General features: G+C 41.5%; 1 protein-coding gene across 10 annotated transcripts in view; it reads left to right on the top strand.

Moving 5' to 3' along the window:
* The window catches only part of ppp6r2a (protein phosphatase 6, regulatory subunit 2a), a 119,097-nt gene that overhangs the window by 54,347 nt on the left and 46,117 nt on the right, over window positions 1–18,633 (top strand). For 5 of the 10 annotated variants that reach the window (XM_062994384.1, XM_062994391.1, XM_062994449.1 and 2 more), the window contains 9 exons: window positions 797–877; window positions 994–1,091; window positions 1,272–1,329; window positions 1,421–1,548; window positions 1,672–1,832; window positions 1,978–2,113; window positions 3,986–4,041; window positions 4,117–4,273; window positions 17,964–18,092. In XM_062994384.1, coding sequence (XP_062850454.1) covers window positions 797–877; window positions 994–1,091; window positions 1,272–1,329; window positions 1,421–1,548; window positions 1,672–1,832; window positions 1,978–2,113; window positions 3,986–4,041; window positions 4,117–4,273; window positions 17,964–18,092 — 1,004 coding nt within the window. Of the gene's footprint in view, window positions 1–796; window positions 878–993; window positions 1,092–1,271; window positions 1,330–1,420; window positions 1,549–1,671; window positions 1,833–1,977; window positions 2,114–3,985; window positions 4,042–4,116; window positions 4,274–5,724; window positions 5,985–17,963; window positions 18,093–18,633 lie in introns of those variants that run through there. The other 5 variants (XM_062994416.1, XM_062994399.1, XM_062994432.1 and 2 more) reach the window with 5 other exon arrangements.

Raw genomic sequence — 18,633 nt, 5'->3', positions numbered from 1 at the left:
TTTATAGTGGTGTGCTAGTACGTTAGACTGCTGTGCCACCCGAGCACCCCTGTCATACACTGTTGGAATGAATCAGGGTTCCAATAATTTGCCTTTCGTGCAGGCCGCAGAAAGCAAGCTTCTGGGGAATAATAATACAGAGAATATATCACTTTTGTCACCAAATGTTTGAGGAAAAATGGATTTACACATTTAGATTTGGTTGTTTTAAGCTACAGAAACTAGCTAGGGTACATTTAAAACTGACTGAAAAAACAAACTTTTAATCACATTTTCCCACATTTCTTTCAGTTTGTTTTCCCTTTTTTTTTTAAACAAATTTTTGGGTCTTCCATTTAGCTCGATACATACTGATCTGGGTGATTTAAGCAAGCTTATGATTTCGGATGACTCTGAGTTTTAAGATGTGGTTTATAAAATATCATAGGGCATATCAGTATCCTTGGAGAAGATAGTAACTAAATGTATTCTTACATGGGGAGGAGATGCTGCTCTCATTTATAAACGAAGGCTTACAGACACTCAGTATTGGCTAACATGGCATGATCTTTAGGCAAAAAAAAAAAATTTAAACTATGCCTTTCATTCTACGTAGCTTGGCTTTTGGGATCATTAGGTCTCAAACTTAGGAGCCACGATGGCAGATTTTATTGATACATTTTCCCTTTCAAAACAAACATTAATTTGGCATCAAGTTTTACTTTGTCTAGTTGTCACACCCATGTTCTTTGTAAGGTGCCTGCTGTTCTGTTTTCACTGGTTGCTTCATGCTAGTTTTTTTTTTTTTTTGCTGTAGGTCAGCACACACAACCTGCATTCCTCTAGTGAGGATGATGACTTGGAGAGCCCCTTCCCCAATGATTTGTCCATACAACAGGTAAAAGTAGTTGTTGTGTTTTCCAGGAGTAAATGTTACAAACACAATTTCTGACAGACAAGCCACCCCATTATGACTATTAAAATTCTATTATTTTTTTTCTTTTTTCTGCCCAGGCATTCTCTGATTATCAGATTCAGCAAATGACTGCCAACTTTGTGGATCAGTTTGGCTTCAATGATGAGGAGTTTAGTGAACATGATGAAAATATTAAGTACGTTTTTTTCTGGCTAAACTACACTTGCTTGTTTTACCAGAATTACCAGTTTGACTGAGATGCCTCTGAGAATAATTATGATGGATCTGAAAGAGTTCATTATAGATTTAGTGTTTGGTTGTTTTTGATAAATTAAAGCTTGTTTGGATTTTTGTCACTATATTTATATATTTTCAGTGCTACTTTTGATCGGATTGCTGAGATTAACTTCAATATAGATGCAGATGATAATAGTGTAAGTGTTAGAAGCTGTCAGTCAATCTAGAACTCTTTTGTGTTTTAATAAAAGGTTGGAAGTTTCTAAATGCCTTTGTGTGTAATTGTAGGCCAATGCTGCTGCCTTTGAGGCATGTTGTAAAGAAAGAATACAGCAGTTTGATGACTGTGAAGAGGAAGAGGACATTTGGGATGACAAAGAGATCAGCTATGCAACTCAAGTGAAATCACGATCTAGGTATGTCACTGTTGTACAGAAAATTGCCTAAATTGTACGTCATGAGTCATAATGGCATGTATTAAATTTTTTGAGTGAAGATTACTTTATGGTGGGACAATTAATTTTATTTCCTCCTCTCAGGTTCGGGGTGTGTTCATCCTCAGAAAGCTCACCCAAAGGTCCTGTAAGAAACGGACAACGGGGCCGCAGGTCAGCCTCGCAGGAGGAAGAGGAAGATGACGAAGGGAGGAGTCAAAACTCTACTCAAGCAATGCCCAGCATGAAAGCAGTGTCACCACAGAGTACATTTTATTTGAATCTCTAACTGATTTTATTACACCCTAAATTATGCTTCTTCAGTAAGACTTTTAAAAAAGTTCACATAGAGCTTGACATGCAGTATCTGTATGTGTGTGTGTTTGTGTGTGTGTGTGCGCGCATGTTAAGATCCTGGTTGGACAGCTAATTTCGAAGAAGCAAAGGATGCCTCTAATAATTCCTGGGGCTCTGCATCCAAGCAAGTTAATGAGGAGCAGAGTGGCACAGGATGGGCCAATTTTACAGAGTTTCAACCATTCTGCAGGTAATTTCAGTCTTGGTCTAGAAATTATGCTCACGGTAGTGTACTTATGGTGTGCAAACAGCTTACGCAGCTTTAATGCTAGTAGGTATGACATTTCTTCCTTCTGTGTATCTGGAAAATTAAAAAAAGGTAAGGCGGCTTATTATCATCTGCCAGTGTTTAGTTTCCACACAGAGCTATATCACGTACAGAGATGTACCCTCCTCTCCCTTCCCCCTTGCTCATGATCCTGGACCAGTCCTGGATATTGCATATCGCAGTCCCTCTCTTAAACACAATCAATTGTGTTTGTGTGGACGCCCGGTCGGGTCGGGCTGGTAAGATCTTGTGAGTAAGCATGTTAAACCATGGTGCCATCTGCATGCCCAAGATTTACAAAATTAAAAAAAAAAATCATCTGTTGGTTTTCTTTAGGCTCCTGCTGCCATTCCTATCTTGCCTTGCTGCCTTTTCTGTAAATAGGGACTGCACCTTTGCAGGTTAAATATATTTTCCAGCGACACACTAAATAAGCACAGGATATGTGTTGCAGTCAGGTTGTACTCATAGCAAGTATAATCCTGGCCATACTGTAATAAAAACTATACATTCTTTCGTTATGGTGGCACTATGATTAAGCAGGTAGTGTGGGGTGCTGCACAGCACTGGAGGTCTGGGGATCTGGGTTTAACCCTGTACAGCTTAATACATTCTTGGATAGGGTGATGCTTTATGGCTTAAACACTTTATTAAAGCGTAGCACACCTGCTCTTTTATTACAGTTCATTATTATCTTAAATGTCCTTAGCTGAATTAAGTCTTTCAGTGTTGCATATATAATTTAAAAAAATCTCCCAATCTAGTTGTGTCCAATTACCCGATTGCATTTCGCTTTCTCTTTACTGCTGCTGTCTTCCACTCCTGACCGAGGAGAGCCGTGGCTAGCACACGTCTTCTCCATCACGTAAACAGTTGCCGACTGCAGCTTCTCACCCACATGAGACAAGTTCATATGGGGCTCAGTCTCGTCTGCGGAGAGTCATGCACTGACCCCTATCATCCCCCGTCTCTGAGCAGGCGTCACTGATCAGCTAACAGAGGTTGTAATTGCATCAGTTATCAGTTTTAATTCCCTCCGACGTCCAACCCAACAGACCAGCCAATCATTGTCCGTCTAGGCACCCAACCTTCCGGTAGCAAAGCTGAGATTCGAAACTCATGAGTTTAAGATGTCAGCTCTGGTTTGCTAGCATGTTTTACCTCTGTGCCATCTGAGCGCCATGTCATAATTTTAAATTGTCTTTTAAAATATTTATAATTATTTAATTGCATTTTTGCTGGAGGTGATTTCTCATAAATGCTGCAATTACGACCTCTTCTGGCTGATCGATGGCGCCCACATAGACAGAGTTAATGGAGTTTGGTGCATATGATCCTGTCTTGTGCAGGTGAAAAGAAGCAGCCAGCTGCTGCACACATGTTGGGGGTTTGTTTTAGTCACAGCCCTTCTTGTTTAGGACTGGAGGTCAGCAACAGTAGAGGAAGCGAAATGTGATTGGATAAGGTTAGATTAAGAGGAAAATTGGGAAGAATAACCACATGAACAAAAAAAACATTTAATGTTGCTAAAACATATTTTATTACTTTTTTATTATATATTTTGAAGTGGAAAGAGGACTGTTATCTTGCTTTTAGTGATAATCTTTTTAGCTGTGCACAGATGTGTCCATAAGGAAACATAGCTTTCATGTTTCCAAACATAAAGATCACATTTACGTTAACTGCTACCATCTTTCTCATTGTAGGAAAGCTCATTTGTTACTCCACCATTGCAATAAAACATGTATCCACTAAATTGTTTGTGTTGTCTTTTTTGTTTAATATCTGTTTTAGCAGCCCAGAGTCCAACAACTCGGAGAGCCAGTTGGAGCAAAACCAAGAGAAAAAACGTGAGTTTTTTTTTTTTTGTCTTTATTAAATTGTTTGGTAATAAAGAAAAGCTAATAATATCCACTTAACGTCAGACACAGGGCAGTGTGAAACAGATAAAGGCCAAAAGTCTCCTCTGGCACCCTCAGATAGCAGCTCTTCTGGAGGCTCTGACAGCGAAGAAGACACGGGGAACCACAAGGCTGAAGGTTCTCCCAAGTCAAAAGGCAATCTGAAAACAGCAGTCCAAAGGTACAGTGTTCCATGAGTTTGGATGGTTACAATTTGTCAGTTTGTAGCATAAGCAAATCTATCTCATTCATAAATAAGCTACCCCATCTATAAAACATATACTGACTGAATTCCCGCAATACCGAAAGCTATGGAAATTTTTATTTTAAAGAAGCCAAAATTGAAACAATCCTCAATTTCTTAAAAATAATAGGTCTTAAAGAACGCCTGTAAAACAGCACACTAAAACAATGTTTGACAAGAATATAGACTGATATTAAAATTTACTACCCATCCTGCCGTGAATATAACCATTGTGTAAACATGGCGTAAAACATTTAATTAAATAAGTAAATTAAAATCTAATTCATAACACTTTATTTACACCAGCTGCAATTTCTCACCTCAGAGCATTGGTCACAGGTAGCTGTTATTGACTAAGTTTTACAGCTGGCAGCTTGGCTTTATTATTAGAGTGGTCAGGTTTTGAGCTTATATTAGTAATTACAGTAATTCTATGCAGAAATGCCAGTTCTTTGGGCCTGAGTTCATATAGGAAGGGCCTGAGCCCACCATCACTCTGCTGCCACCATGTTTGACTGGTAAATTATGTTTTATTGTGGAAAACTTATCTTTACGCAAGATTTATCAGGACCTGGGTATTTTCACTTTTGTGTAGTTTCACTTTTAACTTAGCAGTCCACAGGACATTATCCCAGAAGACTTAATGAGCATTAAGGTATTTAAATGTGAACCTTTGTATTGTTATGTAAACACTGGGCCAAAGATTGGATCCATGGGGGAGTTGCAAGACTACAACCAGTCTTTTTTTTAAATGAGGTTATTGAATCGTAAACCTTATCTGAGATATTTGTTTGGGTTATTTTGTGATTTTCAGGATTTACCACTGTTCCATTTTTTTCATCTGGAAGTGATTGTTCTTAGTTTGATTAACTGGAATCCCTAAGCCTTAAAATAATTTTGTAACCCATTTAAGACTAATGTTCAATTTAATTGCCAAAGCATAGTTACACATTTTGCAAACAGAATAAAAGATATAAGAATAGTTACAGATATATTAAAGCAGTGCAAATAGTAAAAACAATAAAGAAATATTAACAGTGATGGTAATATTATATATATATTAGGGATGCATCAATACCATTTTTTTCCCAACCGAGTACAAGTACATGTATTTTTGTACTTGCCGATACCGATACCAATACCTATTTAGAATACCTTTTTTTTTTAAACAAAAACACACGTGAGAAGTTCAGTGATACCACGTCCAAAAATGCACGTCAACAAGTAGCTAGTGATCAAAGTGTTTGTGTGCTGATGTGATGAAATCAAGGAGGAAAAATAAATGAATCTGAGTGGATTTGGCAACACGAATAGCATTTATTGTTCTGTAGTGAGTTGGAGGTTAATAAAAATACAGTTCACTTTTTCCACATTTTGTTACGTTACAGGGGGCCTGTGGTAGCCTAGTGGGTAGGGCTTTGGGCTATCAACCGGAAGATTGGCGGTTCAAATCCAGGCTCTGCTATGTAGCCACTGTTGGGTCCTTGAGCAAGGCCCTTAACCCTGTCTGCTCCAGGGGCGCCGTAAGTTGGCTGACCCTGCGCTCTGACCCCAGCTTCCAACACCAGCTGGGATATGCGAAGAAAGAATTTCATTGTACTGTACATCTGTATATGTATATATGACAAATAAAGGATTTCTTTCTTTCTTTCTTTCTTTCTTTCTTTCTTTCTTTCTTTCTTTCTTTCTTTCTTTCTTTCTTTCTTTCTTTCTTTCAGACATATTTGAAAACCGATTTGAGTATAGTTTTCTTTTAAAAAATCTACATGAAATAGCCCATAATTACAAAGTGAAAACATGTTTTCAGACATTTTTGTAAATTTATTAAAAATGTAAACATTTAAACATAATAGGTACATAAGTATTCACACCCATGGCTTAATATTTTGTTGAAGCACCTTTGGCAGCAATCACAGCCTCAAGTCTTCTCGGGTATGTTTGTACAAGCTTGGCACACCTGTTTTTGGGCATTTTTTCCCATTTTTCTCTGCAGATCCTCTCGAGCTCAGTCAGGTTGGATGGGCAGAGTCTGTAGACAGCCATTTTTAGGTCTTTCCAGAGATGTTCAATTGAATTCAAGTCTGGGCTCTGGCTGGGCCACTCAAGGACATTCACGGACATTCACAGACTGCTCCTGAGGCCACTCCTTTGTTATCTTGGCTGTGTGCTTTGGGTCATTGTCGTGTTGAAAGATGAATCGTTGCCCTAGTCTGAGTTCCAGAGCACTCTGGAGCAGGTTTTCTTGAAGAATCTCTCTATATTTGGCTGCTGTCATCTTACCCTCTATGCGGACTAGTTGCCCAGTTCCTGCCGCAGAAAAACATCCCCACAGCATGATGCTGCCACCACCATGCTTGACAGTAGGGATGGTGTTAGCCAGGTGATGAGCAGTGCCTGTTTTTTTCCAGACATGACGCTGTAGTTCAGGCCAAAAAGTTCTATTTTGGTTTCATCAGACCAGAGAATTTTGATTCCTCTGGTCTGAGAATCCTTAAGCAGGCTGCCATGTGCCTTTTAATGAGGAGTGGTTTCCATCTGGCCACTCTACCATAAAGGCCTGATTGGTGGAGTGTGTTAGCAATGGTTGACCTACTGGATGGTTGTCCTATCTCCACAAGGGAACACTGGAGCTCTGCCTTAGTGACCATTGGGTTCTTGGTCACCTCTCTGACCAAGGCCCTTCTTCCCTGATTACTCAGTTTGGTCGGGCGGCCAGATCTAGGGGAGGGTTCTGGTGGTTCCAAACTTCTTCCATTTCCAAATATTGGAGACCACAGTGCTTTTCGGGACCTTCAATGCTGCCAAAATTTTTTTGTATCCTTCCCCAGATTTGTGCCTTGACACAATCCGGTCTCGGAGGTCTAAAGACAATTCCTTTGACTTCATTGCTTGGTTTCTGCTCTGATATGCACTGTCAACTGTGAGACCTTTTATAGACAAGTGTGTGCCATTTCAAATTATGTTCAATCAACTGAATTTACCACAGGTGGTCTCCAATCAAGTTGTAGAAGCATCTCAAGGATGATCAGTGTAAACTGGATGCACCTGAGCTCAATTTTGAGCAACATGGCAAAGAATGTGAATACTTATGTACCTATTATGTTTAAATGTTTACATTTTTAAAAGATTTACAAAAATGTCTGGAAACATGTTTTCACTTTGTCATTATGGGCTATTTTGTGTAGATTTTTTTAGAAGAAAACTACTCAAATCGGATTTTGATTATGTCTGTAACGTAAGAAAATGTGGAAAAAGTGAAGGGGTGTGAATACTTTCTGATTTTATATATATATATATATATACACACACACACATATATATATATATATATATATATATATATATATATATGTGTGTGTGTGTATATATATATATATATATGTGTATATATACTGTATGTATATATATATATATATATATATATATATATATATATATATATATGTGTGTGTGTATATACAGTGTATCACAAAAGTGAGTACACCCCTCACATTTCTGCAAATATTTCATTATATCTTTTCATGGGACAACACTATAGACATGAAACTTGGATATAACTTAGAGTAGTCAGTGTACAGCTTGTATAGCAGTGTAGATTTACTGTCTTCTGAAAATAACTCAACACACAGCCATTAATGTCTAAATAGCTGGCAACATAAGTGAGTACACCCCACAGTGATTGTGCCCAAATGTGTCGTTGTCCCTCCCTGGTGTCATGTGTCAAGGTCCCAGGTGTAAATGGGGAGCAGGGCTGTTAAATTTGGTGTTTTGGGTACAATTCTCTCATACTGGCCACTGGATATTCAACATGGCACCTCATGGCAAAGAACTCTCTGAGGATGTGAGAAATAGAATTGTTGCTCTCCACAAAGATGGCCTGGGCTATAAGAAGATTGCTAACACCCTGAAACTGAGCTACAGCATGGTGGCCAAGGTCATACAGCGGTTTTCCAGGACAGGTTCCACTCGGAACAGGCTTCGCCAGGGTCGACCAAAGAAGTTGAGTCCACGTGTTCGGCGTCATATCCAGAGGTTGGCTTTAAAAAATAGACACATGAGTGCTGCCAGCATTGCTGCAGAGGTTGAAGACGTGGGAGGTCAGCCTGTCAGTGCTCAGACCATACGCCGCACACTGCATCAACTCGGTCTGCATGGTCGTCATCCCAGAAGGAAGCTGACGCACAAGAAAGCCCGCAAACAGTTTGCTGAAGACAAGCAGTCCAAGAACATGGATTACTGGAATGCCCTGTGGTCTGACGAGACCAAGATAAACTTGTTTGGCTCAGATGGTGTCCAGCATGTGTGGCGGCGCCCTGGTGAGAAGTACCAAGACAACTGTATCTTGCCTACAGTCAAGCATGGTGGTGGTAGCATCATGGTCTTGGGCTGCATGAGTGTTGCTGGCACTGGGGAGCTGCGGTTCATTGAGGGAAACATGAATTCCAACATGTACTGTGACATTCTGAAACAGAGCATGATCCCCTCCCTTCGAAAACTGGGCCTCATGGCAGTTTTCCAACAGGATAACGACCCCAAACACAACCTCCAAGATGACAACTGCCTTGCTGAGGAAGCTGAAGGTAAAGGTGATGGACTAAACCCAATTGAGCACCTGTGGCGCATCCTCAAGTGGAAGGTGGAGGAGTTCAAGGTGTCTAACATCCACCAGCTCCGTGATGTCATCATGGAGGAGTGGAAGAGGATTCCAGTAGCAACCTGTGCAGCTCTGGTGAATTCCATGCCCAGGAGGGTTAAGGCAGTGCTGGATAATAATGGTGGTCACACAAAATATTGACACTTTGGGCACAATTTGGACATGTTCACTGTGGGGTGTACTCACTTATGTTGCCAGCCATTTAGACATTAATGGCTGTGTGTTGAGTTATTTTCAGAAGACAGTAAATCTACACTGCTATACAAGTTGTACACTGACTACTCTAAGTTATATCCAAGTTTCATGTCTATAGTGTTGTCCCATGAAAAGATATAATGAAATATTTGCAGAAATGTGAGGGGTGTACTCACTTTTGTGATACACTGTATATATATATATATATATATATACAGTGTATCACAAAAGTGAGTACACCCCTGACATTTCTGCAGATATTTAAGTATATCTTTTCATGGGACAACACTGACAAAATGACACTTTGACACAATGAAAAGTAGTCTGTGTGCAGCTTATATAACAGTGTAAATTTATTCTTCCCTCAAAATAACTCAATATACAGCCATTAATGTCTAAACCACCGGCAACAAAAGTGAGTACACCCCTAAGAGACTACACCCCTAAATGTCCAAATTGAGCACTGCTTGTCATTTTCCCTCCAAAATGTCATGTGATTTGTTAGTGTTACTAGGTCTCAGGTGTGCATAGGGAGCAGGTGTGTTCAATTTAGTAGTACAGCTCTCACACTCTCTCATACTGGTCACTGAAAGTTCCAACATGGCACCTCATGGCAAAGAACTCTCTGAGGATCCTAAAAGACGAATTGTTGCGCTACATGAAGATGGCCAAGGCTACAAGAAGATTGCCAACACCCTGAAACTGGGCTGCAGCACAGTGGCCAAGATCATCCAGCGTTTTAAAAGAGCAGGGTCCACTCAGAACAGACCTCGCGTTGGTCGTCCAAAGAAGCTGAGTGCACGTGCTCAGCGTCACATCCAACTGCTGTCTTTGAAAGATAGGCGCAGGAGTGCTGTCAGCATTGCTGCAGAGATTGAAAAGGTGGGGGGTCAGCCTGTCAGTGCTCAGACCATACGCCGCACACTACATCAAATTGGTCTGCATGGCTGTCACCTCAGAAGGAAGCCTCTTCTGAAGTCTCTACACAAGAAAGCCTGCAAACAGTTTGCTGAAGACATGTCAACAAAGGACATGGATTACTGGAACCATGTCCTATGGTCTGATGAGACCAAGATTAATTTGTTTGGTTCAGATGGTCTCAAGCATGTGTGGCGGCAATCAGGTGAGGAGTACAAAGATAAGTGTGTCATGCCTACAGTCAAGCATGGTGGTGGGAATGCCATGGTCTGGGGCTGCATGAGTGCAGCAGGTGTTGGGGAGTTACATTTCATTGAGGGACACATGAACTCCAATATGTACTGTGAAATACTGAAGCAGAGCATGATCCCCTCCCTCCGGAAACTGGGTCGCAGGGCAGTGTTCCAGCATGATAATGACCCCAAACACACCTCTAAGACGACCACTGCTTTATTGAAGAGGCTGAGGGTAAAGGTGATGGACTGGCCAAGCATGTCTCCAGACCTAAACCCAATAGAAAATCTTTGGGGCATCCTCAAGCGGAAGGTGGAGGAGCGCAAAGTCTCGAATATCCGCCAGCTCCGTGATGTCGTCATGGAGGAGTGGAAAAGCATTCCAGTGGCAACCTGTGAAGCTCTGGTAAACTCCATGCCCAGGAGAGTTAAGGCAGTTCTGGGAAATAATGATGGCCACACAAAATATTGACACTTCAGGAACTTTCACTAAGGGGTGTACTCACTTTTGTTGCCGGTGGTTTAGACATTAATGGCTGTATATTGAGTTATTTTGAGGGAAGAATAAATTTACACTGTTATATAAGCTGCACACAGACTACTTTTCATTGTGTCAAAGTGTCATTTTGTCAGTGTTGTCCCATGAAAAGATATACTTAAATATCTGCAGAAATGTGAGGGGTGTACTCACTTTTGTGATACACTGTATATATATATATATACAGTGTATCACAAAAGTGAGTACACCCCTCACATTTCTGCAAATATTTTATTATATCTTTTCATGGGACAACACTATAGAAATAAAACTTGGATATAACTTAGAGTAGTCAGTGTACAACTTGTATAGCAGTGTAGATTTACTGTCTTCTGAAAATAACTCAACACACAGCCATTCATGTCTAAATGGCTGGCAACATAAGTGAGTACACCCCACAGTGAACATGTCCAAATTGTGCCCAAAGTGTCAATATTTTGTGTGACCACCATTATTATTCAGCACTGCCTTAACCCTTCTGGGCATGGAATTCACCAGAGCTGCACAGGTTGCTACTGGAATTCTCTTCCACTCCTCCATGATGACATCACGGAGCTGGTGGATGTTAGACACCTTGAACTCCTCCACCTTCCACTTGAGGATGCGCCACAGGTGCTCAATTGGGTTTAGTCCATCACCTTTACCTTCAGCTTCCTCAGCAAGGCAGTTGTCATCTTGGAGGTTGTGTTTGGGGTCGTTATCCTGTTGGAAAACTGCCATGAGGCCCAGTTTTCGAAGGGAGGGGATCATGCTCTGTTTCAGAATGTCACAGTACATGTTGGAATTCATGTTTCCCTCAATGAACCGCAGCTCCCCAGTGCCAGCAACACTCATGCAGCCCAAGACCATGATGCTACCACCACCATGCTTGACTGTAGGCAAGATACAGTTGTCTTGGTACTTCTCACCAGGGCGCCGCCACACATGCTGGACACCATCTGAGCCAAACAAGTTTATCTTGGTCTCGTCAGACCACAGGGCATTCCAGTAATCCATGTTCTTGGATTGCTTGTCTTCAGCAAACTGTTTGCGGGCTTTCTTGTGCGTCAGCTTCCTTCTGGGATGACGACCATGCAGTTGATGCAGTGTGCGGCGTATGGTCTGAGCACTGACAGGCTGACCTCCCATGTCTTCAACCTCTGCAGCAATGCTGGCAGCACTCATGTGTCTTTTTTTTAAAGCCAACCTCTGGATATGACGCCGAACACGTGGACTCAACTTCTTTGGTCGACCCTGGCGAAGCCTGTTCCGAGTGGAACCTGTCCTGGAAAACCGCTGTATGACCTTGGCCACCATGCTGTAGCTCAGTTTCAGGGTGTTAGCAATCTTCTTATAGCCCAGGCCATCTTTGTGGAGAGCAACAATTCTATTTCTCACATCCTCAGAGAGTTCTTTGCCATGAGGTGCCATGTTGAATATCCAGTGGCCAGTATGAGAGAATTGTACCCAAAACACCAAATTTAACAGCCCTGCTCCCCATTTACACCTGGGACCTTGACACATGACACCAGGGAGGGACAACGACACATTTGGGCACAATTTGGACACAATTTGGACATGTTCACTGTGGGGTGTACTCACTTATGTTGCCAGCTATTTAGACATTAATGGCTGTGTGTTGAGTTATTTTCAGAAGACAGTAAATCTACACTGCTATACAAGCTGTACACTGACTACTCTAAGTTATATCCAAGTTTCATGTCTATAGTGTTGTCCCATGAAAAGATATAATGAAATATTTGCAGAAATGTGAGGGGTGTACTCACTTTTGTGATACACTGTACATATATACATATACATATACACATATACACACACACATATATATACATACATACATACACTGCCTGGCCAAAAAAAGGTCACCGCCTGGATTTCACTAAGCAAATAGGTAAGAGCCTCCCATTGGATAATTTGGCAATAAGTTTTTTAACCCTAACTGTTGCAGTGAGTAGCTTCTCATTTGTTAAACAACCATGGTGAAAGACACATCCTGTGGTCGTGGAAAAGATGTTAATCTGTTTCAGAAGGGTCAAATTATTGGCATGCGTCAAGCAGAGAAAACATCTAAGGAGATTGCTGAAACTACTAAAATCGGGTTAAGAACTGTCCAACGCATTATTAATAAGTGGAAGGACAGTAGGGAAACATCATCTTCGAGGAAGGAATGTGGTCGGAAAAAAATCTTGAATGATCGTGATCGGCGATCACTTAAACGTTTGGTGAAATCAAATCGTAGAAAAACAACAGTAGAACTCAGGGATATGCTTAATAGTGAAAGTAAGAGCATTTTCACACGCACAATGCAAAGGAAACTCAAGGGATTGGGACTAAACAGCTGTGTAGCCTTAAGATAACCACTTGTCAGTGAGGCTAACCGGCAAAAATGGCTTAAATTTGCTAGGGAGCATAAAGATTGGACTCTGGAGCAATGGAAGAAGGTCATGTGGTCTGATGAGTCGCATCAGGGTGAAGAGAGGCGGCTGAAGTGATCATGCCTAGTGCCTACCGTACAAGCCTGTGGGGGCAGTGCTATGATCTGGGGTTGCTGCAGTTAGGTAAGGTCTAGGTTCAGCAAAGTTATGTGCCCAAAGAATGAGGTCAGCTGACTACCTGAATATATTGAACGACCAGGTTTTTCCATCAATGGATTTTTTCTTCCCTATGGCACTGGCATATTCCAAGATGACAATGCCAGGATTCATCGGGCTCAAATTGTGAAGGAGTGGTTCAGGGAGCATGAGACATCATTTTCACACATGGATTGGCCTCCTAAACTATTGATTTATGTTCCCTACACAGTGCGCTACATTGTATATTAGATAACGGATTTAATACGCAACCGGGGAAAAAAGTCTGTGTCGCCTGCATGTGTGTGTGCGCTCTCTTCGGTGCTCGTTCTAGATTCCGGGAGATTTTATCTGATTTGTGGGCATCAGGGAGTCGCTATGTATATGCGGGAGACTCCCAGAACTTCCGGGAGACTTGGAATGTCTGCATATATACGAAGTCAAGGGTCTCTGCTGGATAGTATTACTGCCTAGTATGTGAGTGAATAAAACTCCCTTACAGTTTTCTCTTGTCCCAGCAGTTTTTAACATCAGTACATTTAGCATTAAATGTGTTCACCATTTTAATTGTAACATTTCACTTAAAAATCCTTGTTTTCTATAACATTTACACAGATTTTAAAAAATGCGATTAATCGCGATTAACTATATGAAATTCTGAGATTAATTGCGATTAAAATTTTTAATCGTTTGACAGCCCTAATATATATATATATATATATATATATATATATATATATATATATATATAGTGGTCAGAGGGATTTTAAGCCATTCTTCTTGCAGGATAGTGGCCAGGTCACTACGTGATGCTGGTGGAGGAAAACGTTTCCTGACTCGCTTCTCCACAACACCCCAAAGTGGCTCAATAATATTTAGATCTGGTGACTGTGCAGGCCATGGGAGATGTTCAACTTCACTTTCATGTTCATCAAACCAATCTTTCACCAGTCTTGCTGTGTGTATTGGTGCATTGTCATCCTGATACACGGCACCGCCATTGGATGCACATGGTCCTCCAGAATGGTTCGGTAGTCCTTGGCAGTGACGCGCCCATCTAGCACAAGTATTGGGCCAAGGGAATGCCATGATATGGCAGCCCAAACCATCACTGATCCACCCCCATGCTTCACTCTGGGCATGCAACAGTCTGGGTGGTACGCTTCTTTGGGGCTTCTCCACACCGTAACTCTCCCGGATGTGGGGAAAACAGTAAAGGTGGACTCATCAGAGAACAATACATGTTTCACATTGTCCACAGCCCAAGATTTGCGCTCCTTGCACCATTGAAACCGACGTTTGGCATTGGCACGAGGGACCAAAGGTTTGGCTATAGCAGCCCGGCCGTGTATATCGACCCTGTGGAGCTCCCGACGGACAGTTCTGGTGGAAACAGGAGAGTTGAGGTGCACATTTAATTCTGCCGTGATTTGGGCAGCCGTGGTTTTATGTTTTTTGGATACAATCCGGGTTAGCACCCGAACATCCCTTTCAGACAGCTTCCTCTTGCGTCCACAGTTAATCCTGTTGGATGTGGTTTGTCCTTCTTGGTGGTATGCTGACATTACCCTGGATACCGTGGCTCTTGATACATCACAAAGACTTGCTGTCTTGGTCACAGATGCGCCAGCAAGACGTGCACCAACAATTTGTCCTCTTTTGAACTCTGGTATGTCACCCATAATGTTGTGTGCATTGCAATATTTTGAGCAAAACTGTGCTCTTACCCTGCTAATTGAACCTTCACACTCTGCTCTTACTGGTGCAATGTGCAATTAATGAAGATTGGCCACCAGACTGGTCCAATTTAGCCATGAAACCTCCCACACTAAAATGACAGGTGTTTCAGTTATTTTGTCCAACCCCTGTATATATATATACAGTATATACACACACACACACAGTGGGGCCAAAAAGTATTTAGTCAGCCACTGATTGTGCAAGTTCTCCTACTTAGAAAGATGAGAGAGGTCTGTAATTTTCATCATAGGTACACTTCAACTATGAGAGACAAAATGAGAAAAAAAATCCAGGAAATCACATTGTAGGATTTTTAAGAAATGTATTTGTAAATTATGGTGGAAAATAAGTATTTGGTCAATAACAAAAGTTCAACTCAATATTTTGTAACATAACCTTTGTTGGCAATGACAGAGGTCAAACGTTTCCTGTAAGTCTTCACCAGGTTTGCACACACTGTAGCTGGTATTTTGGCCCATTCCTCCATGCAGATCTCCTCTAGAGCAGTGATGTTTTGGGGCTGTCGCTGGGCAACATGGACTTTCAACTCCCTCCACAAATTTTTTATGGGGTTGAGGTCTGGAGACTGGCTAGGCCACTCCAGGACCTTGAAATGCTTTTTACGGAGCCACTCCTTCGTTGTTTTGGATCATTGTCATGCTGGAAGACCCAGCCACGTTCCATCTTCAATGCTCTCACTGATGGAAGGAGGTTTTGGCTTAAAATCTCACGATACATGGCTCCGTTCATTCTTCCCTTAACACGGATCAGTCGTCCTGTCCCCTTTGCAGAAAAACAGCCCCAAAGCATGATGTTTCCACCCCCATGCTTCACAGTAGGTATGGTGTTCTTGGGATGCAACTCAGCATTCTTCTTCCTCCAAACACGACGAGTTGAGTTTTTACCAAAAAGTTCCATTTTGGTTTCATCTGACTACATGATATTCTCCCAATCCTCTTCTGGATCATCCATATGCTCTCTGGCAAACTTCTGACTGGCCTGGACATGTACTGGCTTAAGCAGGGGGACACGCCTGGCACTGCAGGATTTGAGTCCCTCTCGGCGTAGTGTGCTACTGATGGTAGCCTTTGTTACTTTGGTCCCAGCTCTCTGCAGGTCATTCATCAGGTCCCTCCGTGTAGTTCTGGGATTTTTGCTCACCGTTCTCATGATCATTTTGACCCCACAGGATGAGATCTTGCGTGGGACCCCAGATCGAGGGAGATTATCAATGGTCTTGTATGTCTTCCATTTTCTTACAATTGCTCCCACAGTTGATTTATTCACACCAACCTGCTTGCCTATTGTAGATTCACTCTTCCCAGCCTGGTGCAGGTCTACAATTTTCTTCCTGGTGTCCTTCGACAGCTCTTTGGTCTTGGCCATGGTTGAGTTTGGAGTCTGACTGTTTGAGGCTGTGGACAGGTGTCTTTTATACAGATAACGAGGTCAAACAGGTGCCATTAATACAGGTAACGAGTGTAGGACAGAAGAGCTTCTTAAAGAAGAAGTTACAGGTCTATGAGAGCCAGAAATCTTGCTTGTTTGTGGGTGACCAAATACTTATTTTCCACCATAATTTACAAATAAGTTCTTTAAAAATCCTACAATGTGATTTCCTGGATTTTTTTTTTCTCATTTTGTCTCTTATAGTTGAAGTGTACCTATGATGAAAATTACAGACCTCTCTCATCTTTCTAAGTAGGAGAACTTGCACAATCAGTGGCTGACTAAATAGTTTCTGGCCCCACTGTATCAGTAGTAAAAACATTAATAATGAATGTGTGTGACTTGGTCATGTCAGGTCTAGGAAGATTTTCGGTGGTTACAAACTGCTTCCATTTATGAATGATGGTGGCCACTGTGCTCTTTGGGACCTGTAACGCTGCAGCAATTTTTCTGTACCCTTCTCCAGATCTATGCCTCGACACAATCCTGTTTTTGAGGTCTACAGATAATTCCTTTGACCCCATGGCTTGGAGTTTGCTCTAATATGCTATGTCAACTGTGGGACCTTATATAGGCAGGTGTTGGCAATCCCCAATCATGTCCAGTCAATTAAATTTACCACAGATGGACTCCAATTAAATTGTAGAAACATCTCAAGCAGTATCGGTGAAAACCTCAGCTCACTTTGTGGTGTCATATTAAAGGGTGTGCACACTTGTGTGTATATATGATAGACAAAAGTCTAAAAACTTTGTCATTGTGTGGTATTTTGTGTAGAATTTTGTGACAAAAAATGAACTCAATCTATTACAGAATGAGTCTGTAATGTAATAAAACATGGTCAAGGTGAAAGGCTTGTGGAGACTTTCCGGCTTGACTGTAGGATGGAGTATTCACCACCAGCGTAGACTGAAGTCACTTGGATGAGTGACAAAATGTTTACCACACTAAACTTTGTGTCCAGATGAACTGATTCAACTTTGTGGATTTGTGTACCTGGATTATTGAGCATCCATTATTGAGATTTTTGGATACTGGCCTTCTTACCATCCCTATAAATTCTGCACAGTTAGAGTCAGATCCTTTAGCCCCAAACTCTGAAATGAACTGCTACAACACCTCTGGGAAGCCTTACCTTATTTAAAATTCTCAAGATCAGTCTGTTTCTTCTATGTTCCACACAAAAAATATCCCACTTTATTTATTTATTATCCACATGTGCCGTACATCCCCAGAAATTGACTTAGACACTTCTTCTGTATGAAAGCAAGGTTAAAATTCAAATAAACCACTACATGCAAGCTAAGTGTGATCCCTTGTGACCCTGTAGTGATGCACTTGCTGAGGCTTTGGAGAAGCTTACTATTAAAGAGGTTAAGGTCACCGAGTCAGCAACACATTCTTCTGAGACCCAAGCATCCACAGGAGATATGGAAAACACCACTGTGACAGAAAGAAGGTATGTATAATTGGTTTCCCTGTCACTGTTCTTGTGTGTGTACACTATGTTTGTTCTTATATAAATTCTTATATAAATATGATGGCATATATACACTGATCAGCCATAACATTAAAACCACCTCCTTGTTTCTACACTCACTGTCCATTTTGTCAGCTCCACTTACCATATAGGAGCACTTTGTAGTTCTACAATTACTGACTGTGGTCCATCTGTTTCTGTACATACCTTTTTAGCCTGCTTTCACCCTGTTGTTCAATGGTCAGGACCACCACAGGACCCCTACAAAGTAAGTATTATTTAGATGGTGGATCACTCTCAGCACAGCAGTGACACTGGCATATGGTGGTGTTGTGCTGGTATGAGTAGATGAGACACAGTAGCGCTGCTGGAGTTTTTAAATACCGTGTCCACTCACTGTCCACTCTGTTAGACACTCCTACCTAGTTGGCCCACCTTGTAGATGTAAAGTCAGAGATGATTGCTCATATATTGCTGCTGTTTAAGTTGGTCATCTTCTAGACCTTCATCAGTGGTCACA

The sequence above is a fragment of the Trichomycterus rosablanca genome, chromosome 1 (assembly GCF_030014385.1).
Source record: "Trichomycterus rosablanca isolate fTriRos1 chromosome 1, fTriRos1.hap1, whole genome shotgun sequence".
In the NCBI taxonomy this organism is placed as follows: Eukaryota; Metazoa; Chordata; class Actinopteri; order Siluriformes; family Trichomycteridae; genus Trichomycterus; species Trichomycterus rosablanca.
The sequence above is the reverse complement of the archived record's forward strand: the minus strand, read 5'-3'. Positions and strand labels throughout refer to the sequence as shown.